Raw genomic sequence first — 27,908 nt, 5'->3', positions numbered from 1 at the left:
GAGGAGGACATGGACACAGATGTTCCTGAAAGCATAGGATGGGGCAACTGGGTCATCACGGTGGCAGTGGGGCTGGTTGATATAGTGGAATGCTGATTCTGAGACCCGCAAACAAGCACAGACTGGTGGGACCACATAGTCTTGCAGGTATGGGATGATTTCCAGTGGCTGTGAAACTTTTGCATGTGTAGGCTACTTTCCTGGAACTCTGAGTTGCTTTCCCCTGCCCTGAAGCGCAGGAATATCAAGATGAGAGCTGCCCTGACAGTTGAGAAGCGAGTGGTGATAGCCCTGTGGAACTTTGCAACACCTGACTGCTACCGGTCAGTCGGGAGTCAATTTGGAGTAGGCAAATCTACTGTGGCGATTGCTGTGTTTCAAGTAGCCAATGCAATCATTGATGTTCTGTATCAAGGGTAGTGACTCTGGGAAGTGTGCAGGTCATAGTGGATGGCTTTGCTGCAATGGGTTTCCTGAACTGTAGTGGGGTGATAGACGGAACACATATCCCTATCTTGGCACTGGACCACCTTGCCAACCAGTACATAAACTGCAAGGGGTGCTTCTCAATGGTGGTGCTGCAAGCACTGGTGGATCACAAGGGATGTTTCACCACCATCAACGTGGGATGGCTGGGAAAGGTGCATGATGCTCACATCTTTAGGAACTCTGGGCTGTTTGAGCAGCTGCAAGAAGGGACTTACTTCCCCGACTAGAAAATTACCGTTGGGGATGTTGAAATGCCAGTAGTTATCCTTGGGGACCCAGCCTACCCCTTGCTCCCATGACTCATGAAGCCTTACACAGGCACCCTGGACAGCAGTAAGGAGCAGTTGAACTATAGGCTGAGCAAGTGCAGAAGGGTGATAGAATGTGCCTTTGGATGTTTAAAAGCTCGCTTGCGCTGTTTGCTGACTAGGTTAGACTTCAGCACAACCAATATTCCCATTGTTATTACTGCTTGCTGTGTGCTCCATAATGAGAGAGAGAGTAAGGGGGAAGATGTTTTTGGCATTCAGCTATGCCCTATCAGTGGAGGAGGACTGCATGAGCTCAGAAAACATGTCATCGTGAGTGCTTTTTTTTTTTTTTGGCCTTATAATCTGCAATAACCTCGAGGATAGGGGGAGTATAGAAACATTTGCACCTGCAGGGGGATAAAAAGGAGTAAAATTTAAGATGATACATTTGAGAACAAAAGGGAAACTTTCAGTGAATCAAGCAATTCACAGCGGACAGCACATGTGCTTTAGGTACAAGATCGCATTTTGCCTTTTATACTGAGCGCCTGCTGGTATGGTGACATCACACACGGCTGGGCAACAGAATTCAGTTTCCAAGCAGCCATGGTGAGCCAAAGGGTACGCTGGTTTGGCTTCTAACACCTTCATAACAGGTGGGAATGTTTTCAAACTGCAGCGTCCTTCTTTCCCATAGTAAGCAATGCTGGTTGGGTTTGCCATTTAAAAGGAGAGGCTGTGGTTTTCGGGTGGATGTGCAGCACACACCTCCCACCCCCAGTCTGCATGGCTATTTGGGATAATCCCTTCACCCCTCCCCCTGCCACGTGACTATAGTATGATCCCTTTTAGCCAAGCACAAACAGCTCAGCATGAATGGGGTCCTTTTACTGTTCCCTTGCAAAAATTCCCCTATTTCAAGCAGATGACCATGAATGATATCACTCCCCTGAGGCTAACACAGAAAGATAAAGATCAAATGTTGCTTGAATGCAACCAAAACCCAGGACCATTTGCTGCTATGCTTTGTGCTGCAATGATTCCAGACTACTTGCTAGGCGTTGTAAAGTGGAGAATGAAATAAGGCAGCCCTCCCCAGAAACCTTCTGCAAAGGCTTTTGCAGTATAGCTTCATGGAGATGTCCCTAGCAGATTCCCGCTCCATCCCCAGACACATTAACAGACTTTTCCAGTAGCTGTACTGGCTGTGAATGCATCTCAGGTCTTCAGGGCAAGTCATAAAATATCAGGGTTGGAAGGGACCTTAGGAGGTCATCTCGTCCAACCCCCTGCTCAAAGCAGGGCCAGTTTCCAGTGTTTGCCCCAGATCCCTAAATGGGCCCCTCAAGGATTGAACTCACAACCCTGGGTTTAGCAGGCCAATGCTGAAACCACTGTGCTGTCCCTCCCCCCGAACATTAAACTCTGTTGCTTTTAAACCCTGTACTGTAGTTACAAATATGCACTCACTAGAGGTGCCTTCTCTGCCTTCAGGGTCGGGGATCCCGCCTTGGGAGGGTATTGGCTCCAGGGTGATGAAAAGGTCCTGGCTGCTGGGGAGAACGGCTTCACTGCTTGCCTGCTGTGCATTCTCCTCATCCACAAAATCCTCCTCCATGTTGCAGGAGACTCCCCCCTTGCAGGTGTCCATGGACAATAGTGGGGTAGTGTTAGGGTCCCCCCCAGAACGCCATGCAGCTGATCAAAAAAGTGGCATGTGTGGGGCTCTGACCCAGAGTGACCATTTGCCTCCTTTATCTTTTGGTAGGCTTGCCTGAGCTCCTTGACTTTCATGTGGCACTGCTGTGTGTCCCTGGTGTAGCCTCTCTCCACCATGCCCTGTGAGATTGACATATATTAGCATTTCTTCTTTTTGATCAGAGTTCTGCCTGCACAGATTCTTCTCCCCATACAGCAATCAGATCCAGTGTCTCCCGTTTGTTCCATGCTGGAGCTTGTTTGCAATTCTGGAGGGGACTGCATGGTCACCTGTGCTGCTGAGCTTGCCACGCTGACCAAACAGGAAATTAAATTCAAAAGTTCCCGGGGCTTTTCCTGTGTACAAATTTAACTTTGTAGGCAGGAAAGCATTCTTTCTTCAGTGTCTCCTGAAGTGCTTTTCAGATTTAAACAGCTTCAGCAATACAGTAGCAATCTCCCCAAAGTTTGTCCGAAGCTATAAAAAGGAGGTTTCATTATATTTAGCATATCTTCTATGTTTCTCTTTAGTCCAGTGTTGAATACTTTGGCTCATAGGTAGAATCTGTGGCTTGAGCACCCATCGGGGGGGGGGGGGGGAATAGTGGGTGCTTGGCATCTACTGACAGCCCTGTTGATCAGTTCTTCCTCCCCCTCCCCACGCATGCCTCCTACATGCCACTGAACAGCTGGTTACTGGCGGGTAGGAGGCGCTAGGAGGGAGGAGGAAGAGGCATAGCAAGGGCAGGGTGCTCAGGGGAGGGGATGGAGCAGGTATGGGAAGAGGCAGGGCTGGGCTTTGGGGGAGGGGGTGGAGTGGGGGTGAGGCTGGGAGTGAGGCAGGGGTCGAGCGCCCCCAGGGAAATCAGAAAATCGGTGTGTCTGCTTTGGCTATGATAGTTCCATCTACAGGCTGTCCTTGATTTTACGATGTTTGACTTATGACATTTCTGAATTGACACACTGATTTGACTTATGACAGTTGGTTTACACTTTACAATGCTTGGTCCCACAATGGAGTGGATTGCGGTTCTGAGTTACGACTTACAATGCAATTTTCAGGAACCAATTGTGTTGTAAGTCTGAGGACTGCCTGTATTTTATCAGATCAGGCCAGTCGACTGCTGAATTCCATTGTACATCTTGAGGAAGAATTAGTCTGGATCCTCCTGCTCTCTTCAGTGAAGCTGAAGCAAAGTGATTGTTATGGCAGCATTTTGCAATTTCAACATTTTCCTTTATCCCTGGGGTTGCACTTAAGTCTTTGGTTAAAACATTCATCAAATGAGTACTTACCCATATGTTGTAAGTTTCAGGTTCCCCTTCATCTCTTTGTTGCACTGTTCACATTTGGTGTATGTTCCTGTTTTTACCAATAGATACAGGAGTTTCTTGAAAACATTCCCAAATAAGGTCTTTCTTACAACCTGTAGCCTGGCTCCCCCCCCCCGGCCACAATTCCCAGGTGTTGAAATCAGCATTAGTGACTACACTCTGAAAAGTGTTCTCTTCTTCCCACAGTGTCCTGCTTTGACATCAGTGTTGCTCCTTTCTGGTTGCACACTCCTTCTCCCTTGTTACATAACTGTCATTGCTAGTCTCAGAAAAACAAAAGAACTAACAGTCCAAGACTTCTGGTCATGTCACCCACATGACTTTTTTGCACTGCAGTAGTTTGTTTGGAGACAGAGGGAGGCAGCTGAGGAATTAGTGGATTTCTGTTTGAATCTCTGTTTGTGTTTATACACACACAAGGAGACAGAGCAAGGCCATTTACTTTAAGTTCCCGGAAGCAAGGGCTGGTAGATACTGTGCAGATCACTGTTTTTCTATGATCTGGCAGAGTAAGTTTCCATGGTGGGTGGAGCCAAAAATATTCATAATTTGAGGACTGAGCCAATCAAAGCTCAGGTAGGGAGAAGTTATAAAATAGGAGTATGAGACCTCCCAGGTGGTTCAGTGGGTGATGCTGTTTCCTGGAGTCCGAGGCCAGGTCCCAATGCCTATGATGACATTGCCAGTCTGTTGCTTCCAGTAGCTAGGGTAACCACCTTTGTTAGATGGAAGTAAGGGAAAACCACATGAAAAATAAGGGACAATGCTTTATTTTAAGGGAAACACCATTTCCCTTAGCATATCATGTATTTCCTCTCCAGTGTACATTTCTGCTGCCCTCAAGTATTAAATGGAAGTTTGATACTTATGTTTAAATGCTCTTATCAGTCTTAATACATGTCAATACATCTTAAAATGACAGACAGGTGGTCCCTCTGAGGGACCAATCAATAAAATAAGGGATGGGTGGCCTCTCTATCAGTAGCACAACCCTTGGGTCCTCCACAGGATCAAGCCCTTAATACAGTAAAATGTCCTATTCTACCATATTTATAAACCTTGACAAATTCTGAATTCCTTACCCTTCCAAGTGAAACAAAACTAGGAGTGCCCATAATAAGGGAAGGAAAGGAGGGGATTGGAGTGGGGCCAATTATCAATGGGGGGCTGTGCCTCCCCAAACAGCCTGGCATGCCTGCCCACACTCTATCCCCAGGCCCACTCAGAGTCTTGCAGTTCCCAGTGCTCTGCCCTGGCTGATTGCAGTAAAAAATATTCAGAAGTCCAACTGTAAAAATGTAATTGATAAATACAACAAAATAATATACTAGTTACATTTTGATCACAAATATTTTGACGTTCATAAGTAATGCCCTGGGCGGCCGCCTGGCACACCAGGGCTCGGAGCAATGCGCCCATGCTGCCTGGCCGCCCAGCACTCTGGGGCTGGTCACCTGGTGTATTGGGGGTGCTGTGACTGCACCGCTGGGGATGCTGCAGCTGTGCCACCCGGGGCTGGGGGCCAAGGTGGGGCTGCTCTGGGCTCCTGCGGTGGAGGGGGGTTAGGTGGGAGGGCAGGGGAGCAGCTTCAGGCACAAGGGGAGGAGCTAGGGGTTAGCCTCCCCAACGGCTGGGTCACCGGCCACCCATGCCCCTACTCATTTTTGTTGCCCTTTTCTGAACCTTTTCCAATTCCAATATTTTTTTGAGATGGGGTGACCACATCTGCACACAGTGCTCAAGATGTGGCATGCCATAGATTTACACAGAGGCAATAGAATATTTTCTGTCTTATTATCTATCCCTTTTTAATTATTCCCAACATTCTTTGACTGTCGCTGCACATTGAGTGGATGTTTTCAGAGAACTATCCACAATGACTCCAAGATCTCTTTAAGTGGTAACAGCTAATTTAGACCCCATCATTTTATATGCATAGTTGGGATTGTTTTCTAATGTGCATTACTTTGCATTTATTGACAGTGAATTTCATCTGCCATTTTGTAGACCAGTCACCCAGTTTGTGAGATCTCTTTGTAGCTCTTTTCAGTCTGCTTTGGGCTTAACTATCTTAAGTAGTTTTGTATCATCAGCAAAATTTGCCACCTCACTGTTTACCCCTTTTTCCAAATTATTTATGAATACGTTGAATAATACTGGTCCCAGTACAGACCTATGAGGGACACCACTATTTACCTCTCTCCATTCTGTAAATGGACTGTGACATTTACACCCCTAGGGTCAGGGCAGCACAGCCTAGCAGCCAGAGTCCATAGAGCCACCCTTAGGTGCAGGGCAGCATGGCCTAGCAGCCAAAGCCTATGGGGGTGGGGCACCTACCAAAGGGTGTGGCAGCCCCAGTACAGGGGCTCAGGGCCTCCCAACTCCACCAGGTCCCAAATCAGGGCCCTAGCAGTGGCATAGGAACTAGCTACTGACTCAGCAGGGGGGTCCTACCAGAACACACTGAGGTTTCCCAGGTGGGACGTACCACTTGGTCACCCTCCCTGCGTCACTTTCTACCACAGTCTGTGTTGGGGTCTCCCATGAGACTTCAGATTCTCCATGGTCAGCTGGGCCAGTCACCTCCTATGGCTCCTCCAGTCACCAGAGTTCAAGCAGGCCCAGGAAGGTTCAGATCCCTGGCATAGTCAGGGGCTGTAGCTAGCCCTCTGCAGGCACTTCCCACACAGGTCCTTCCCCTACAGCCTCTAGCCCAGAATGAGCTGGGCTTCCTCCTTTTATACTGCTAGAGCATCTGGAGCATGCCCAGTCCCGCCGGGGACGTGGGACTTCTGCTGTCAATAATATGGGCTTAACCCTGTCTGGGCTAGTGCGGCGTAAGCAGACTCTGTCACACTGACCATTTATTCCTACCCTTTGTTTTCAATCTTTTAATCAGTTACCAATCCATGAGAGGACCTTCCCTCTTATCCTATGACAGCTTATTTTGCTTACTTTGCAATCACAGAATCCAGCTTGCGTGGGGAGCAAGATAGATCCAAATGTCCAAGGGGGCTGTCTGTGACTCCATGGTAAGATTGTTCTAGAGGTTTAGCAGTTCACACTTGTTACTGGTTTGGTAAAATCTAATTATAGATCATACAACCCGTTTGGGGTTTCTCCCTTTCTTTTTGACAGTCTGCCCTGAGATTGGCACTCTTGTTTGTAAACCACTCCAAACAGCGTGACACCCACTTTCAGGCTTCTAGCTCCCTAGTAGTTTCTCGGGTGGAAACCCATGTGTCTCTCCCTCCTGGCCAGGGTATCTCCAGGCTAAACAGTTCCCTGCCTTCACTGTGTTGTTCCCAGCAAAAGACAGGCTACCTAGGCAAGCTTCTCTTGCTTTCTCTTCAGATACTAACAACAGAGTGATTGCCGACAGTTGTAAGTTACCAAACACCACTTCCTATAAAATCCTATTTTAGTCTGAAGGAAAAAGCACTACAGAGAAAACATTTAAAACAACAAAAGAATCTACACACCTGCTAATAAGCATACCAGAGATCACTCAGCCCTAACATGGGCTCTGGTAGGAGCAGTCCTTCATAACCCCACCCTGTAGGTCTGCTTGTGGTTTCAGGATCATCAGCTTCCTCTCAGAACAAGCACACACATGGCATGTTTAGTCCACCCTTTATGTAGTTCAGGGGCCTTTGATCTGGAATTTCCAGGAGCAGGTAATTAGGAGACAATGGGTCTCTTCCCAGGATATAACTTCAAAAGGCCTCCCAAGTATCTCCTAGTTGCTCTTGCTGAAGTTGAATGTCTTGCTCACCTTGCACCAGAGGTTAATCAGAATTCTGTTGTGTTCCTCTAGATGCAGGACGACTTCTTAGTGCTGGCCATATTAATACATGTGAGGATTAACTGTGATTCTAGTTGAGCAGTCTCTATGGACATGAAGGGGTAAATGCTAAGCAGCTGCATTTGAATCAGGAAGTTGCTTCTGGTTCCTGGGAAGTGAGTGGGAAGTTTTGGGATGGAAGGACTGGGAACCAAATCCCAGGAAATTGTGATACAATGTTGCTGCACTTGCCAGTCCTGAATCTGGCAACCCAAACTTGAGCTGTGGCCATGTTGCAAAATGCCTGGGCTTTCACCTGCATCATATAAGAACGTAAACATAAGAATGGCCATACTGGGTCAGACCAATGGTCCATGTAGCCCAATATCCTGTCTTCCAACAGTGGCTAATGTCAGGTGCTTCAGAGGGAATGAACAGAACAGGCAATCATTGAATGATCCATCCCCTATTATCCACTCCCAGCTTCTTGGCAGTCAGAGGCTAGGGACACCCAGAGCATGGGGTTAGATCCTTGACCATCTTGGCTAACAACCGTTGATAGACCTATCCTCTTTGAATTTATCTAGTTCTTTTTTGAACCCTGTTACACTTTTGGCCTTCACAACATCCCCTGGCAATGAGTTCCACAGGTTGACTGTGCATTGTTTAAAAAAGTACTTCCTTTTGTTTGTTTTAAACCTGCTACCTATTAATTTCACGGGGTAACCCCTGGTTCTTGTGTTATGTGAAGGAATAAATAACACTCCCTTATTCACTCTCTCCACATCGTTCATGATTTTATATACCTCTATCATATCCCCTTTTAGTCGTCTCTTTTCCAAGCTGAAAAGTCCCAGTCTTTTTAAACTCTCCTCATATGGACACTGTTCCATATCCTTAATTATTTTTGTTGCCCTTTTCTGTACCTTTTCCAATTCTAATGTATCTTTTTTGAGATGGGGTGACCTGAACTGCACACAGTATTCAAGATGTGAGTGTACCATGGATTTATATAGCGGCATTATGGTATTTTCCGTTTTATCTATCCCTTTCCTAATGGTTCCTAACATTCTGTTAGCTTTTTTGACTGCCACTGCACATTGAGCAGATTTTTTCAGAGAACTATCCACAATGACTCCAATATCTCTTTCCTGAGTGGTAACAGCTAATTAGGCCCCATTATTTTGTATGTGTAGTTGTGATTATGTTTTCCAGTGTGCATTACTCTGCAGTCACAGTGGCTCTGACCCACACCCCTACCAGGGTTTGCAGACCTGAGTCCAGAGGGATTCCTGACCAAATCAAATTAACTTCTCTGTGGACAGCTGGGAGGGCTTGGACTTAAACCTGAATCAGAGCCTGGGCTTAATGTGCTATGCAGACATACCCTTGCAGTCCAGAGTCTCACCTTCCAAAATGAAGGGTGACTTTTGGTCTCTGAAGCTATACCCAGTATTGACAACTTGAATTATTAAAAGATCATAAACCAGATTTCAAAATATCATAAGATTGGCTTTACACTACTTATATCTAAAAATACATTGAGTTCTTTTCTTTTTATTTGTCTTCTAGTTTTTTTTAAACTTTAGGGTGTGCTCAGACTACGTTTTCAAGCTTTGGACTGCAACAATGTGATCTAGAAACTTATTTTTAAAAATGAATGAAAGATTAAATTCTCAAATAATAATCACTTGTATCTAGTAACTGGGGCCTTAAGTAAAACATCAGTTATCAGAAGACTTGCGATAAAACAGTGAGAATTGGCCGCACTGTGACATGCCACTTCTTTTCACTACGAGAGAGAGAGAAAGTAGTAATGGTGGATTAAAAAGAAGTAAAAGTGAAAATTAATAAAGGACAGTGATCTGTCCCTTGATCCCTGTGTGCCTCAGTTTTTCTATCTGTGAAATGGGGATGATAATGCTCGCTTACCTCACTGGCAGTTGTAATTGATTAATTCATCAGTGCTTACAAAGTGCTGTGAAATCCTTTAATGGAAGGCATTCTAAGTAATGTAAATGTTAATACTATGACATTTCTGTCCCAAATCCTGAAGTCCTTACACCACGTTCTCATTAACAGTGTTGCCAATCGCAAGCCTTTAAAAATCAAGAGTCCGGTCACTAGAAACCATGAGATTGGCTTAAAAATCATGTGATTTTTTTTTTAAAATAATATGTGGGTTCTTTTTATTTGTTTTCTAGTGTCATTGCCTTCAGGGTTCACATTTTCAAGCTTTTCTCAGCAACCAGGAGGGCTAGAAGCATATTTGTTTTTTTAATTAAAGTGGAGATTCTCAAATAATTCTAAGAATTAAACTGGAGGCTTGAAGAAAAGCAACAAACATTGAGACTGGCAAGAAAATCATGAGAGCTGGCATCACGACTTAGGTCTAAATAAGGACTCAATAAAACCTAAGCAAGAATTTCAAGATTTGCCCCTTCTCTCACACATGAGCCCTGAGTGTCAGCAACACTGTTCTCAGTGAATTTACTCCTTAGTGATAAGTTCATAGTTATTATCAGACATGTATGTGGCTTTTTAAAAAAACAAAATTATAAGTATAACCAGATAGGGCTATTAAACTAGCTGGCTATCTGCAAGCCAATTGGGGAGGCTACTAATTTTCCAGGGTAGAAATCTTTCAAGAGTGAATCAAAATGATTTTACTTTTTTGTTGACAACAAAGACAGCAGTGTTTAAGAACTGATTGCCACCTGCACATGAACAATAGCTTTATAATCAGCAAAAGAACAAAATGTGGCTAACAGTGACATAGGTTTCAATCACAGCAAAAGTAATAAACCAAACATTAGCACCATGTGAGACATATCAGAAATCTGTGGTAAGCATTTTTTAATTACTTTACTTGTGTAAGCAGAGTCAGGATGAGCTCTACCCTGACATCTGGTGGTGAGTCGTGGTGGGTTATGGAAAAGCACTTTGGGGGCTGATCTCATTTGCATAGGCACACCCACCCTGCCTAGATGGTCACTTTGGCTGCTGTAGGAGCCCCAGTTACTCTGTTATTGGGGCAGGAAGAATAAACTGTTATTATCCTGATTATGTGAATTAAGGACAGTGGAACTGTACTTGGCCTTTTGTTATGATGGAGGGACTCACCATCAACTAAGCAGCACTCGCTAGGTAAGGGACATGAGTTCCAAAACCCAGTGAATTGAGAGAGGTTGGGGACAGGTGTTAATACTTGGTGGTATGGGTCCCTGATGAGGGCCCTACGTGCCAATTGCACTCTCTCCATGGTGGAATATCAGAGCTAGTTTTGATTCCACTACGAGTCTAGTTACAGGTTGCTGAGCTGAATTCATTTTGGGCCCATGGTGTACCAGCACTGAGGCTCCTCTACTACAAGCTGAAATCACTAAAGAGCTGAAATTATTGACTGTTGTGTTAAGTAGTGGGGGGCCTGAAGATACATTGTGGAGCAGTTCGTGGGACGGCTGGTGGAGCGGAGCCCCACGGAGTGGTTGGGCAGTTGGCTTTGGACTGCCCGTTAACCCACACCCATTTCCACCCAGGTTGGGAGGTAAAACTCTGCAGAAAAACTCTTGAAATCTGGGGCTGCACTGACTAGGGACAGAGACTTTTGGGACTTTGGATGACTTTTAGGTTGCTGGACTCAAGAACCAAAGGGAAAGGACACAGCCCAATTTGCTTGGGGTGGGTTTTGGCTCATGGGTTGTGTTATGAAGATGGCCCATTTAGACAGTTGACAACTGGGCCATCTTGATTATCACTACAAAAGTTTTTTTTCTCCTGCTGATAATAGCTCATCTTAAACTGAGTAGCTTCTTACAGTTTGTATGGCAACTTCCACCTTCTCTGTATGTGTATGTATATATTCTTATTATAGGTTCCATTTTGTGCATCCAGTGAAATGGGCTGTAGCCCACGAAAGCTTATGCTTTAATAAATTCGTTAGTCTCTAAGGTTCCACAAGTACTCCTGTTCTTTTTGCAGACACAGACTAACACAGCTGCTACTCTGAAACCTATCTTTTCATCATGATATACATTCTTATATGCATACATTGACTCCCTCAAGAAATATGATCTCCTTCGCATCCAGCTCTCCATCTTCTTTTAGCTGTCTAAAGATAAAAAGCAGTAATGATTTAAAAATCTATTGTATTGTTGTTCTCAACTCCAAATTCCTATTTTCATTTTTTATTGGACATATTTTCTCTTTAGTCTTTTGTCTGCTGCTGATATATTTGACAAAAAATTGTTAGCTGAAATACTCTTTGCAGTTCAATATTCAGTAACCTTTTTCTCCCCTAATCTGTTTTTTTTTGATATTGGGATATCAAAAGTTTTATTCTTTACCAGTTGCATACATGACAAGATGCACAGCATCACTTATGCTCTAAAAGTAAAACGATCAACGTATTCCCCTATGCCTTCTCTACAACTGAACAGCAAGTTCAAATATTAACATGCCAGCCATTATGTCCTGGTTCTCTTCCCCTCTGAGTCACAAATCACCAGTTTGCTTCTTTGGTTTCTATGCTCTCCAGTTCTTACTGCAGATCCTTCCCCTTGTAGTGTATGTGGCAATGCATTTTGGAATCTGGTCATCCAAGAAGACTTCACTTTCTTAGATGCTATGCAGAGCTGAAATTTGCACTTCCAAACCATATATCTTCTCCATTATGTCCACCAGCTTGCACTTCATGCACCAGGATTTTCTTTTTTTCCCCCCTTCTCCAGAAAGGAAAATATACCACTTCCAAGGCAGGTAACAGAGGTTGTTCCTTTCATATCTGCTGTGTGGCGTAGAGCCATACCTAAATTAAAAGAACCACACTCTCTCTACAAGCTTCATCTGAAACTCCCCAGTTTGCCTGCTCAGATCACTTGGCAACTGACTTATATACTTAGGCCTGGTCTACAGTGCACGGTTATTTCGGAATTAGCCGAGTTACCTCGAAATAAAACTGGTTCCGTCCACACAACCAAACCAGTTTTTTCGATTTAAAGGGCTCTTTACTCCGATTTCTGTATGCCACCTTGGCAAGTAGAGTAGTGCTAAAATCGAGATCGCAGTTCCGGGTTACAGGTACTGTGGACGCAATTTGACGAATGCTCCCTTGTGACCGCTCTGGACAACACTCTGAACTCTGATGCACTAGCCAGGTAGGCAGTAAAAGCCCCGGGAACTTTTGAATTTCCTGTTTGATCACCATCAGCCCAGGTGACCAACAGCACAGTCCACTATAAAAGGCGACCATGCAGAGTCCACCATCTCAAGAGACCACGCAGTCCCGGATTCGCAGACGAGCTCCAGCATGGTCCGAACGGGAGGTGCTGGATCTCATTGCATGTTGGGGAGATGAATCTGTTATGGCAGAATTACGTTCCAAAAAAAGGAACGCAAATATGTACAGTGCAGTACCATACAAAAATCAAGGAGCTCAGGCAAGCGTACCAAAAAGTCAGGGAGGTGAACAGGAGCTCTGGGTCACAGCCCCATACATGCCGCTTCTACCGGGAGCTGCATGCAATTATGGGGGGTGACAACACCACTACCCCACCACTGTCCGTGGACACCTGCAAGGGGGGAGTAGCAGGGAGCGAGGAGGATGAGTTTTTGGAGGACGAAGAGGAGAAGGAGGACAGTGCACAGGCGGCAAGTGGGGAATCTGTTTCCCCGCCTAGCCAGGAACTATTCTTAATGCTGGAGCCAATAGTCTCCCCCTACTCCCAAACCATGCTTCCAGACCATGACCCTGGAGAAGGCACTTCTGGTGAGTGAGAGCTTGATTGGAGCCACGTGGTGGGGAGGAAACCCAGCCGTGCTGGGCTGTTCGCGTTTAGTTTAAAGGGCTCATCCCTGCTCAGGGCCTCATCGGAGCCCCGTGGTGGGGGTGGGTGAAGCGATCATCCCAGAGAGCCCGCAGGCTGCCTGCAAGCTGAATTCTGTTGCCTGGCCACATGTGGCAGGCATGTCAGTATAAAAGGCAAAATGAGACCTTGTGCAGAAAGAACGTGCTGTGTACTATGAATTGCCTGTTTCACTGAGAAACAGTATCCCCTTTGTTCTCTAAAATGTATCTTTCAAAATACTACCCTCCCTTTTTCTCCTCCTGCAGCAGGTGCAAATGTTTCAACGCTGCCCCTATCTACTCTGTCCCAGAGGCTGGTCCAGATTAGACAGAAAAAACGAACTCGGGACAACATGTTTGCCGAGCTCATGCAGTCCTCCCGCACTGATAGGGCCCAGTTGAATGCGTGGAGGCAAACAATTGTGGAGTTGCGTAAAGCGTTACATGAATACAAAGAGAGGAGGGATGTGCACGATGAGAGCAGGCAGGATGCTATAGTCAGGCTCATGGGGGAGCTCCGCTGTATGGTGGATCTAATGCGGGAAAGGCAGCAAGACCACAGCCTGCTGCTGCAGCCCATGAATAACCACCCTCCCTCCTCCCCAAATTCCATAGCCTCCTCACCCAGACGCCCAAGAACGGGGCGGGCGGGGGGGAGGGAAGGCTACGGGGACCCACACAGTCAACCCCTGAGGACTGCACAAGCAGCAGAAAGCTGGCATATCCTAAATTTTCACTTGGTTCCTGGACTTGTCCTTCCCTCCTCCTCCATCCCCATAGCCCAATACCACCCCCCTGCCATCTAGCTTCTGATTTTTCTCAATGTTTTGTGCAACAAATAATAAAAGAACGGTTTTTAAATAATTGTGACTTTATATATTATGTATGTATGTATGAAAAGAAATATATAGGGGGCGAGTAACTTTAAGAGAAACAAATACAACTCTCACACTGTACCCTGGCCAGTCATGAAACTGGCTTTCAAAGCTTCTCAGATGTGCAGTGCACCCTGCTGCGCTCTTCTAATCACCCTATTGTCTGGCTGTGTGAAACTGTCCGCCAGGCGAGTTGCCTCAACCTCCCACCCCGCCATAAATGTCTCCCCCTTACTCTCACAGATATTGTGCTGCACACAACAAGCAGCAATTACATTTTATTATTTTATTATTATTTATTATTTTATTACAATTGGAATGTTGGTTGTGCTGAGATCTGACTGAGTCAGTAAACTGCGCCAGCGCACTTTGAAATGTCCAAACGCACATTCTACCACCATTCTGCACTTGCTCAGCCTATAGTTGAACTGCTCCTTACTACTGTCCAGGCTGCCTGTGTATGGCTTCATGAGCCATGGCATTAAGGGGTAGGCTGGGTCCCCAAGGATAACTATAGGCATTTCAACATCCCCAACAGTAATTTTCTGGTCTGGGAAGTAAGTTCCTTCCTGCAGCTGTTCAAACAGACCAGAGTTCCTGAAGATGCGAGCGTCATGCACCTTTCCCAGCCATCCCACGTTGATGTCGGTGAAACGTCCTTTGTGATCCACCAGCGCTTGCAGCACCATGGAAAAGTACCCCTTGCGGTTTATGTACTGGCTGCCCCGGTGTTCTGGGGCCAAGATAGGGATACTCGTTCCATCTATTGCCCCGCCGCAGTTAGAAAACCCCAGCGCATTAAAGCTATCCACAATGGTCTGCACGTTTCCCAAAGTCACTACCCTTGATAGCAGCTGGTCAATGATTGCGTTGGCTACTTGCAGCACAGCAGCCCCCACCGTAGATTTGCCCACTCCAAACTGATTCCCAATTGACCGGTAGCTGTTGGGTGTTACAAGCTTCCACAGGGCTATGGCCACTCGCTTCTCAACTGTGAGGGCTGCTCTCATGTTGGTGTCTTTGCGCTTCAGGGCAGGGGACAGCAAGTCACAAAGTTCCATGAAAGTGGCCCTACGCATACGAAAGTTTCTCAGCCACCGGGAATCATCCCATACCCACAACACTATGCGGTCCCACCAGTCTGTGCTTGTTTCCTGGGCCCAGAATCGGCATTCCACGGCATGAACCTGGCCCAACAGCACCATGATCTCCCAGTTGCCACATGCCATGCCGTCTGTGTCCATGTCCTCATCCATATAGTAATCATGCTGTCGTCACTTCCTCGCCCGGTTTTACAGGTACTGCACATCCTGCTGGATAATGCGCGAGGTATTTACAATGGTCAAAACTGCAGCGGAGATCTGATCGGGCTCCATGGCTATGGCGCCTGCACGGGTAATCCTGGAAAAAGGGCTCAAAACGTAGGATAGCAGAGTGGCAGTGGAAGCTGTGCTGTTCGGTTCATGATAACCGAACAACGGCCGAAAAATGGTTGTTTTCTGTGGCTTTCACAGAGGTGGGAGCCCAGGACAGACAACATGGAGAAGCTCGGAAGCGTGGCAATAGCAGGAGAGCAGAGTTGGCGATGGAAGCTGTGCTGCTCGGTTCACGATGGCCGAGCAGAGTTGGCAGCAGAAGCGTTTGATGAGGAAGAGAAAGAGTAGACAGTAGAGATTACATAGGAAGATGAGAGGAAATGAGAGGTGGATTCATAGTAGCAGGAGAGGAGCGGTGCACCGTCTGCTGAAAGCAGTGTGGTGTCTGCACGCCAAAAAGGTGCGAAACGATTGTCTTCCGTAGCTTTCTGATGACACACACCCAGAAACACCCGCAAGAATGTTTTTGCCCCAGCATGCACTGGGAGCTTAACCCAGAATTCCAGTGGGCGGCGGGGACTGCGGGAACTGTGGGATAGCTACCAACAGTGCACCGCTCCAACTTTCGATGCTAGCTTTGGTACTGTGGATGCAATCCACCGAATTCACGCGCTTTAGTGGGGACACAGAAGACCGAATGTATAAAATAGCTTCTGAAAGTTCAAATAGAATAATTTCAAAATAATTTCGTACTGTAGACGTACCCTAAATCTCAGTGTTCAGATCCACCCCTTCGCTAACAAAGATGGATTAATCACTCAGACTTGAAACACTGGGTTAAAGCCACGCCTTCCTCACAGAGACCTGAACAAGCAGACATTGCCTGGCCTATTTAGTGGCTCAAACCCCCAGCCACAGGCACTGCCTTTTGTTTTTCCCGGTGGATGCTCCACCCCAAGGCCCAGCTCCCACTCCGTCTCTTTCCCTGGAGCCCTGCCCTCACTCTGCCTCTTCCTGCCTCCGCTCTGGCCCCTCCCCTCAGGGCCCCCCCAACCAGCCCAATGCTCCACCCTTTCCCACAAGGCCCCACAGCTTGCTCCTCTGCATCCCCTCCCCAAAGACCCCTCTGCCCGCCCCCAGCACCTCCTGCCAGCCATTTTCTGATCAGTGTCCAGCCTGTGGCCCACAGAACAGCTGATTAGTGGCCAGCCCTGGAACCACTATGGCTGTGGGTTTTAAGCACCGCCTATTTTTTTTCTATGGGTGTTTGAGCCCTGGACCACCCACAGAGTTGGCGCCTACGCCCACCACATGGAAACATGAACAAGAAGATCTCTTTGCCTGGCTTGTATAGTGGCTCAAACCCCCAGCCACATGGAAACAAACAAACAGACAGACCAAACACACGCTATCACTTTATTTGTAAGCACTGCATCTGCTTCTGTACTCTCTGAAATGGTCCTGTTCACTTAATAAGCGTCAATGGGGTTATGTGGTTGTAACTGAAAGTATAATTTGACTCATTATCTCTTCATTATGGTATTGCAGAAAAGCATCATGTTTGATGCAACAGTTGTCAGATCTCAAACAAATTAGTGCCTGAGAATGTATAGTTAAAATAATTAGGAAAATATATGTGAGTGTAACCTTTGTGCCAGGTGGAGTCAGCAGCAACCAGGGCCCGATTCAATATGTAGGAGTTCCTTTTCAACAATACAACACAAAACCGGCCCAAGCCCCCACACCATAACCTGGGAAAATTACACACTGTCCCTGGGCACCTCTGAGAGGCAATACTTCCCCACTTGCAAGCAGTCTGAGTGTAGAAAAGAAACTTTTAATGAAAGGAGAGAAGTCACCCGATATTAATTAGGGAAAATGCCACAAGCAGGAGTCATAATCATAAAACTGTGAGCAGGTCACCCACTCCAGAGTGTGTGGGGCAGTGCCTTCTGCCTCATGTTCTTGAGTTCTACAACCAAAAATTCCTTTACTGTTCCCCCCTCTGCTCCCTCATCACACCCAACTCACAGTGGCTGTCCTTGGTCAGTGAGGACCCAGGGTTCAGAGGTGCATCTGTGTGAGTTCACCTCCCATCCGGTGAAGAAGGCACCTTGCTTGCTCTGCCATCTGAGCAGTTTCTCTGGTTGGCCACCCCGCCAGCCGTGGTTCCTCTCTGCTGGCCACTCCGCCAACCGCTGTTCCTCGCCACCCGGCTGCCCCGCCAGCTGACTGCTTGCCACTTTCGCCAGCCAGCTATCCGTCAGTTACCTTTGGCTGCCACCTGCCTCTCTGCTGTAACCTCTGCAGATCAGCCTCTTAGTGATTTTTAAGCTCTCAGCAGGCTGGCCAGAAACACTGCCCCACTACAAGTGATTTCAGCTGTTACTGAGTACTTGAAATAACATAAGACTCCTAATGAAGCCTATTTAGCTCTATCTTTGAAAAGTGGGGAGGAACAGGTTAAAGCAGACCACCTTTAGGGACGGTCCACACCTCCTAACTGGGACACCTATCCCCACCTCTCTTACTTTCACAGGGCATTCAAGCCCCTGGCTTAACAAGGTCCTTTCAGCTGAGGGTGACCCCCTCATTTGGGATAGGTTAAGCACAGTTCTACTCCCCTTTATTCGTACAGTAAAGACAACATTGATGATAACATTTCACTACCCTACATTCAGTACTAAAGTGATTTGTAACCGAACACCAGCCAAAGTTGATCACTTTGAGCAACACAGCTCTATCTGCTGGATATCTTGGCAGAGTAGGTGTGTTCATGTAAATACAATTTGCTCCTGAAGTCTCTTCCCCCCCCCCTCAACTAGCTGTCATAGGAGAGTTCATTCAGACCCTGCTTACATGAGGACAACCTGCTTCAGGCCTTGCACATGACCCACCACAAATCACCATCGAGGGTCCGACTTTGGAGGCAGTTGAGCACTTTAGCTACCTCGGTAGCCAACTTTCTCAAAATGCAAAAATCAACAGTGAGATCCAGCACAAGATCCAGTGTGCAAGTGCTTCCTTTGGGAAATTGCTCTGATGCATTTTCACAGATCGTGACCTATGGCAGGACACCAAGATACAGGTCTAAAAGACAGTTGTTTTTCCTAAACACCTCTATGGATGTGAAACCTGGGTGACCTATTGACAGCACCTCAAAAGTTTGGAGAGGTATCACCAACAATGCTGCCGGAAGCTCCTTTGCATCAAGTGGTAAAATCACATCACTAACACCAGCATCCTCGCTGTAGCCAATATCACCGGCATTGAAGCAATGATCCTCATGCACCAGCCTTGCTGGGCCAGACATTGTGTGCAGATGCCAGACTCTTGCGTCCCAAAACAGGTCCTCTACTTTCAGCTCACCCCGGTCAGAGATCCCATGGTGGAAAGAGGAAATGCTACAAAGACGCAATGAAAGTGTATCTTAAGAAAACTGATGTGGACATCACAAACTGGGAAGAGCAAGCCACCAACCGACCCCAGTGGTGCCATATCCTCCATCGGGCAGTAGCCCGCTTCAAAAAGAAGTGCCTTGCCCTTGAAGCTGAAAAGAGAGAGGAGGAAGGAAAAAGAAATAACTTTCTCCCAGCAGGTCGCTGGCCTACCACAAAATGTCCGTATCTACTGTGCGCGGATTTGGGGTTCCAGGATGGGACTCCTGAGTCATCTCAGGACCCATATGTAAATCCGTGGTAGAGATCATCCTCGAATCGAGGGATCGCCGATCAATCACATGAGGACAGAAAAAAAGGGAAGTTCCTTATTAACTGTTTATCGTTTGAGAATTACCTTAAATAAATGCTTCAGGTAGTATAAGAGTCTGTAAAAATCCATTAACTGATATCATTTCTTTCAATCATCAAATAACCTAAGGTTTCAGAGTAGCAGCCGTGTTATTCTGTATCAGTAAAAAGAAAAGGAGTACTTGTGGCACCTAAGAGACCAACAAATTTATTAGCGCATAAGCTTTCGTGAGCTACAGCTCACTTCAGCTGTAGCTCATGAAAGCTTATGTGCTAATATATTTGTTACTCTCTAAGGTGCCACAAGTACTCCTTTTTCTTTTTACAAATAACCTAACTATGTATACCCTGGTTCACAATGGGATAAGATAAAGTAGAGCAATTACAGGATTCAAAGAGGGTTATTGAGGATAGTGAGATGACATTTCTTAAATGCCACCTGAGAACTCTTAAACAAGAGACGGAGTAACAAGTTTTTAACAATAGGACTCTTATAGATTCCAAAATATAGGAAAGAAGGAAGGCTCTTCTATATCCTTCTATATCTTTATCCTCTATAAACACAGAGACTACACTAAAAAAATCTCTGCTAAAATCTCATCTAGTTTTTCTTTATTTGGCAAAGGATCTGGTTATTTCCCCCCTGCTCCTATAACTACTGTAAATATTTATAAACTATTTTAATTTTCTTCTCCTTCAGATGTTGGGATTATGGAGATAAAACTGACTTAAAATTGTACTTCATAGAATCATAGAATACCAGGGTTGGAAGGGACCTCAGGAGGTCATCTAGTCCAACCCCCTGCTCAAAGCAGGACCAATCCCCAATTTTTGCCCCAGATCCCAAATGGCCCCCTCAAGGATTGAACTCACAACCCTGGGTTTAGCAGGCCAATGCTCAAACCACTGAGCTATCCCTCCCCCCTAACAATGACTCCTGATAAATTAAGAGCTAGGTACAGAGTTGCTGCCTTTAGATTAATCCCACTGTACTATATATAAAATAACATAAAAACACTATTCTTGGTATCAGTTAAAGTAGATTTACCTATAATATACTTAACACAGAACCTAAAAAGCAAAGAAATTAAAATTTAAGGAAACCAACAGTATATACCATCTGTTCCTCCACCCAAGGACACACACCTGACTAATAGCACAGTGAGCATACAACAAAAATGCACCTCGACCTGTGCCTATGTCTTCACTGCCAAAAGAGGTGTGTTTTTACAGTGAGATACTAATGCACATTAATTATCTTGCTGTAAAATCCTAGTGGAGACAAGGCTCTCTATATTTTACTGTAATGTGGCTAGATGAGGTCAACCACAGTTGGAAGGTATAGTGTTGACCTTGCCTAGCAGTCAAAACTTGTCTTCAGTGGGCAGGGCATGTTATTAGAATGATGAAAGACGGACGAGCTAAGTGTATTTTGGACAGACATCCTATTGATGCTTGACCTTGTGGTTGACCCAGGAGAAGATGGAGGGATAATACTGAGCAAGGCCTAAGAGGTCTTAATGTGAATTACCATCAGTGCGAAAAATATGCTCTTGACAGAAAGAGGTGAGGGAAAATTGTGAGAATGGGCGAGGACCTGTATGATCTATAGAGCAGGGAGGAGAACATAAGAACAGCCATACTGGATCAGACCAAAGATCCATCTAGCCCAGTATTCTGTCTTCTGACAGTGGCTAATGCCAGGTGCTTCAGACGGAATGAACAGAACAGGTAATCATCAAATGATCCATCAAGTAGTTAATATTATGGAGTGATTGCAACTCCAAAATTAAGGTTGCAACAAATAGTTCTATTATAATGCTCATTTTGAACATACACCTCTGCCCTCCAATTTTTAGTTGAAAGAACTATTGAGCTGCATTTTTTTGGGTCTAATATTAGTGTTAAGTAGGATTTTTCTAATGACCTTCAGAAGTGAAGAATCACAATTGTTTATATAGTAAAGTCTCAAAAATCTATGGTTTTCACAGTGGAAAAAAAAAGCCCTTATGAGTTTTGGCCACTTGTTTCTAAACACTATTTATGTATTTATTATTATTTATTAAAATGTGCTGAGCACTTTTCATATGTGTAGGAAGAGACAGTCACTGCCTCAAAGACATTGTAATCTAAAAGGACAAAGGATGGAGGAAAGGGAGTCTCATATAAAGTGATTAAGATGAATGGACACAGGTCTTGTTAGTTCTAGTTCTAGATCTGTTGTTTGAAAAATATATATGTATAAACTGACCACTCTGATAATCCCTATCCCTTCAGCAGCTGCAGGTTTAGCCTGTCTCTTCCTGAAACAGGCTCTGCCATTGAGTCAGGGGTATGCCTCCGCACCTTAAAAAACATAATAAAAAAAATCTCATTAAAAATCCCTTCTCCCCTTGTCTTTTCATCATCCCAACAATCAATCAGTTCCCTCAGCATGACTCATTTAACTCTCTCTAAGTGGTCTTGGTGCCACCAGAAGGAACAGAACACCACACCAAGGAGGTGTATGGGTTACATACTTCCCCTAGCTGAGGAAGTGTGTCCCAAGCTTCAGTCTTCCTAGTTGAAATCCCATACAAGCACCCACTTGTAACACCGGTCGGCGGGCAGGATCAAACCGGGGCCCTCGGGAGCTTAGTGCATGAGCCTCTACTCATGTGGTAAAAGCTAACTGGCTGTTAGCTAAGGCTGTAGAGCAGACTCATTTTCTCTCTCTCTCTAAGTGGTCTCAGTGCCACTAGATGGGACAGAACATCACACCCAGGAGGTGTGTGTGTTACACTTAGGGTGACCAGAGAGTAAGTATGAAAAATCGGGATGGGGTGGGCAGGTAATAGGAGCCTATATAAGAAAAAGACCCAAAAATCGGGACTGTCCCTATAAAATCAGGGTATCTGGTCACCCTAGTTACACTATGCTGGTGTAACCCCATCCATGTCAATGGTGTTACAGCTGTTTAAAGCTGAAGTAAAACAGTGGCAAATCTAGGGTGACCAGACATCCCGATATTGAGCAGTTTGTCCCGTGTCCCGACCAAAGTACGGTCGGGACGCCATTTGTCCCGATATTTTGTTTCGGGTGCGTTTTTTTTCTTTTCCCCTCCCTTATGCGGCAGGGGGCGCGCCTTTTTCATTGTTACACTGACCCGGCACGTCTGGGTATTTGGCGGCACTTTGACGGCGGGCCCTTCAGTTGCTGACGGATTTCGGCAGCGGGTACTTCCTTCTTCCGTGGCAAGATTTATTTCCCACTGCCGAACGTGCTGGGTGAGTGTCGGGTGAAAAGGTGCTCCCCTTGCGGCAGTCCCAATATTTTGTATTTAGCATCTGGTCACCCTAGGCAAATCAGGCTCCTGTTTGTGAATGGTACCACAATGTTTTACCAGTTCTGGAGCTTTGCGAGTGTTTAATAGTGGCAGGGCAGGGCTGACTGCACGCACGCTGGGGTGTTGTTCTCAACGCCCGGGCTCCTGGACTCTGGCGTTTGCCCACCACTCTCCCCTGCATGGAGAATTAAGTTTCTGACCCCCCCAGCAACGGGAAGAGGCAGCAAACAGCAAGAGCCCACCACTGGTCAGGCTCCACGGGCCCCTGCTTTGTCAGCCAGGCACATGCTTTGTGGCCGCTGGGGAGAGGGGGGGGGGGGAGTCCTGACTTCGGCCAGGTGCGGCAGGTTACTGCCGCCATGTGCTGCGCTGCCACCCTGCAGGTGAGGCCCGTCCCCTCCAGGCGCGGGTGGTGGAGGGGCCCCAGGCCGGCAGGGCTCCAGGTGGCGGGGGCAGCCGGGCTGGTGGGGAGGGGGCTGAATGGCACAGTAGAGCTAGCGCCCGGAGAGAGCCAATGTGGGGCGGCGCTACAGCCCGGTGCTGGGAGCCGCTTAGAATGGGCGGTGCAAAGGCCCGAGAGGAAGCAGAGGGCAGCCGTGGGGCGGCGCTAGGGCCCAGAGGGAGCCGGCGTAAGGCGGGGTGGGCTCGCGGTCTGTGCCCGCGCGCGGGGCGGGGAGGAGGAGGGTTTCGCGCTCTAGACTCTGCCTCTCGGAGCCGCGCGCCCGGCGGTTGGGGCGGCGGGTCTGGCGCGCGGGGTACGTGTCCCGCTGCAGCGGCTGGTGGGGGCTGCCCCCTCCCCGGCTCGGCGCTGTGAGTGGGCGGAAGATGGCGCTGGGCGGATGGAAATCCTAATGACGGTCTCCAAAATCGCCTCTATCTGTACCATGGTGAGGGGGGGGGCCGGCCGGCCACCCGCGGGGCCTGTGCGGGAGGGAGGTGATCTAAGGGGGCCGGGTGTGAGGGGAAGCCTCCTGGCGGGGCGGGCTCGAGGGGGCGGGTCCGGGGGCGGCTGGGCATGCTGCGGGGGGGTTGGGGTGTGAGCGAGGCACTGAGTCGGGGGTGGGTTTGGAATCGGGACGGAAGGCGGCGCTTGCGCGGCCTGCAGCATCGCGCGGGGGGGCGGGTGCTGGGAAAGGGCGTGAGGGGGGCGCTTCCTTCCCTTGCAAACAGGTGACACGGGTTACGTTGGGTTAGAAAACCAAGCTCCTCGGTGCTTCCTCTCTGCCTGGGTTTTGTGCGGCTCCCGTAGAAGAGCGTGCCGCTCGCCGTGGGAGGGAGCGAGGGTGGGAATCAAAAACTGGGTGTAGTTAATCGGCTTTAGAGAATGCAGTACTGAGGCAAGCGCTAATGGCAGTGGGGGGTGGGGAAGCGTAATATGGACATAAGGTGAAACTTGGTTTAAATAACTACACAGGAAACTAGGAATCATTAGTTAACCAATAAAGTCTTTATCAAAATTGTATTGGAAATCTTGCAGATGCTTTAAAATATTTGCTCAAGCTGGTTTTTACTGAGTATAGGATTTCTAGAAATCTTGATTTCCCCCCTCCCTCCCAACTCCACATCATTTTTTGTCAGTAGTAGTTAGTACATAATGCCTCACTAATATTATGTGGGCATGGCTGTCATGTCACAGTGGCAATCTGGTGCACTCTTGGTTAACCTTAAAAGCTGCATTAGCAGCCAGTGTAGTTAGTCTTGTGCAGTATGGTACACATACTGGTATGTAGTCTGAAAGGTTTGCATCGGTCCAAGTCCTGATTGGAACACACCTGTCAGTGTTTATTTTTAATTGAACTTCATCCTTAATTATTTGTGAAGAAAGAGTTATGACCACACTAATTGGTGTAATAGAACTTTTCTGTCTCTAATTTAAAAAAATTGGGAATTTAGTGCTCTTTGAGAGTGCTGAACTTTGAGACCAAGCTATCCTCTAACCTGTAGAAATAGCCTCTCCTCACAGATGAGGCACGTTGGCAGACCATTGTAGGGAATCTTGCATTCCACTTCTCTGTAAAACTGTACTATGAATGAAGGAGGTATCTACACACCTTTTGATAGCACAAAAATGTGAATTTAGAGACTGCAGAAGTGGGGAGAGACCTATTGGATCATTCCCTACGGTACTTTCTCTAGGCTTTTTTCTCTGCCTAGTTATAAACTTCTCAAGCAGTGGGGCTTCCTCCACTTCCTGTTCTGCAGACTGTTCTGCAGTTTTTAGGAATTTCTGTATTGTCTGAATATATCAAGCAAAAGTTTCAAAGGAGGCCCAAACACTTCTAAATGAATAACTTTCTATAGCATGCCAGCTAAAATTGCCAGTAACGTTACTAGTCTACTGTAGTGACATGTTTGTGGTATGAGAGAGCACCCAAAGTGCTTTCAGGTAAGCTACTGAATAATCATCAGGTATGGGTTGGATTTGAACAAGTGACTTAGGAGAGGACTCTACATTCTGTGTTGTCACCTAAGCCATTTTGTTTCAGTTAAATCTCTTGTGATGAACTAAAATATGTCTATATATAACTAAGACATTTTTACATCAGGTACTTATTATGGTCAGTCTTATGGTGTATTAAATCATGATGTGCTCTGGGATAAAGCCATTATAAAATTTAAAATGAATTTCAAAATGTCTGTGCTTTACTAGGATCTTGGGATAGACAGCTAGATGAAGATACCTGTTTTAAAGCTGCAGTGTTTAAATTTAATAGGTAATCTAGGATCTTATTTACAATCATAGTGTAAATTAATGCACACATTATGCTGAAGCTGGTCCCAACAGTATAGTTATCATGCTGAGATAAAAGTTCTTAGTTTAAGTGGTGTTTTAAATATTTGTTTTGTTAAAAAAAAATTAAAAGTATTCAAAATTTACGTTTACAACTTGACTCTCTCATGGTGGCTTGATGAAAATTGGGTTGGTACAGAGAGAATAAGGGATAAAGGAGTTAAGGAGAGCTGGCTGTTTCTCAATGGGACAGTAGTGAAGGCATAATTTCAAACTATTCTGATGCGGAGGTAAGATAGGAAGAATAGGAAGGCTCTCTCAGGAGCTCTTTAATGACCTGAAAATCAAAAAGAAATCCCACAAAAAGTGGAAATGTGGACAAATGGCTCAGGAGTACAGAACATTAGCACAAGCATGTAGGGACAAAATCCAAAAACGTAAGGGCACAAAATGAATTACACCTAGCAAAGGACATAAAAGGCAGTAAGAGGTTCCTTAAATACAATAGGATTGAAAGAAAGATAAAGGAAAGTGTAGGTACTCTACTTCCTGGAGAAGACACACTAATAACTATGACAGCAAGAAGGCTGAGGTGTTTAGTGCCTATTTTGCCAAGCTCAGTAATCTTCACTAGAAAATTAATGGTGACTGAATGCTCAGCACAATATTAACAAGGGGAAAAGAGCACATTCCAAAATAGGGAAAAACTAGTTTAAATAATGTTTAGATAAGTTTGGTATATTCAAGTCAGCAGGGCCTTATGAAATTCACTTGAGTACTTAAGGAGCTAGCCAAAGCAATCTTGGAACTGTTAGTGATTATCTTTGAGAACTCAGAGGACAGGTGAGGTCCCAGAGGACTGGAAAAGGGCAAACCTACTACTTTTCTTTAAAAAGGGGGACAAAGAGGACCTGGGCAATCATAAATCAGTCAACTTAACTTCAGTACCTGGAAAGATACCGGAATAAATATTCAATTTGTAAGCACCTAGAGGATAATAGGATTATAAGGAATAGTCAGTATGGATTTGTCAAGAACAGGGTCACAAACCTAGTGGATGGGGGAAAGCAATAGACATGATATATCTTGATTTTTAGTAAGGCTTTTGACACAGTTCCACATGACGTTCTCATAAGCAGACTAGGGAAATCTGGTTTAGATGACATTACTATAAGGTGGGTGCACAACTGGTTGAAAGATCGTACTCAAAGAGTAGTTATCAATGGTTCGTTGTCTAACTGGGAGGGCTTATCTAATGGGCTCCAACAGGGGTCATCCCTGAGTGTTCTACTGTGATGCTTCCCAAAGGCATCCAGAGTTGTGAGGCACCTCACTTCCACCTGCCCTTAGCATGAAGAAGTCTTGTCTGTGCCTGCTGTGGATCAGCTCCCTGACTCCAACATCCTCTAGCAACATGAGCACTAACTTCCAGGCCTCGGCAGGCCTTGCTTTGTCTGTGAAGGTTAACGATAGGCACACCAAGCATCCCTCTTGAGCACCCAGCCCCTGGTCCACCGATCACTCACAGAAGTCTCAGATTTGCTGCTCTCAGAGGAATAGTACACAAAAGTTTACTAGTTTTAATTCAGGATTGCCATTTTTCTTAACAAACACTTAAACTTATTCTTGTTTTCACTATAAATATATCTATTACCAAAGAACAGAGATTTAGATGATAGTTGGCAGCCGGTGTCAAGTGGAGTGCCCCAGGGGTCGGTCCTGGGGCCGGTTTTGTTCAATATCTTCATAAATGATCTGGAGGATGGTGTGGATTGCACCCTCAGCAAATTTGCGGATGATACTAAACTAGGAGGAGTGGTAGATACGCTGGAGGGCAGGGATAGGATACAGAGGGACCTAGACAAATTGGAGGATTGGGCCAAAAGAAATCTGATTAGGTTCAATAAGGATAAGTGCAGGGTCCTGCACTTAGGACGGAAGAACCCAATGCACCGCTACAGACTAGGGACCGAATGGCTAGGCAGCAGTTCTGCGGAAAAGGACCTAGGGGTTACAGTGGATGAGAAGCTGGATATGAGTCAGCAGTGTGCCCTTTTTGCCAAGAAGGCCAATGGCATTTTGGGATGTATAAGTAGGGGCATAGCGAGCAGATCGAGGGACGTGATCGTTCCCCTCTATTCGACATTGGTGAGGCCTCATCTGGAGTACTGTGTCCAGTTTTGAGCCCCACACTACAAGAAGGATGTGGATAAATTGGAGAGAGTCCAGCGAAGGGCAACAAAAATGATTAGGAGTCTGGAACACATGACTTATGAGGAGAGGCTGAGGGAACTGGGATTGTTTAGTCTGCAGAAGAGAAGAATGAGGGGGGATTTGATAGCTACTTTCAACTACCTGAGAGGTGGTTCCAGAGAGGATGGTTCTAGACTATTCTCAGTGGTAGAAGAGGACAGGACAAGGAGTAATGGTCTCAAGTTGCAGTAGGGGAGGTTTAGGTTGGATATTAGGAAAAACTTTTTCACCAAGAGGGTGGTGAAACACTGGAA

General features: G+C 46.2%; 1 protein-coding gene across 11 annotated transcripts in view; it reads left to right on the top strand.

The window, feature by feature from the left end:
• Nucleotides 1-15,422: 15,422 nt before the first annotated feature.
• The window catches only part of USP12 (ubiquitin specific peptidase 12), an 84,545-nt gene continuing 72,059 nt past the window's right edge, over nucleotides 15,423-27,908 (top strand). For 3 of the 11 annotated variants that reach the window (XM_037891513.2, XM_043531124.1, XM_027820346.3), the window contains exon 1: nucleotides 23,325-23,557. In XM_037891513.2, the coding sequence (XP_037747441.1) occupies nucleotides 23,510-23,557 (48 nt within the window). In that variant the 5' untranslated portion in view covers nucleotides 23,325-23,509. Of the gene's footprint in view, nucleotides 15,676-23,118; nucleotides 23,558-27,908 lie in introns of those variants that run through there. The other 8 variants (XM_043531110.1, XM_043531119.1, XM_037891486.2 and 5 more) reach the window with 8 other exon arrangements.

The sequence above is a fragment of the Chelonia mydas genome, chromosome 1 (assembly GCF_015237465.2).
Source record: "Chelonia mydas isolate rCheMyd1 chromosome 1, rCheMyd1.pri.v2, whole genome shotgun sequence".
NCBI classification, from domain to species: domain Eukaryota; kingdom Metazoa; phylum Chordata; order Testudines; family Cheloniidae; genus Chelonia; species Chelonia mydas.
This window is presented reverse-complemented; position numbering and strand designations above follow the sequence as displayed.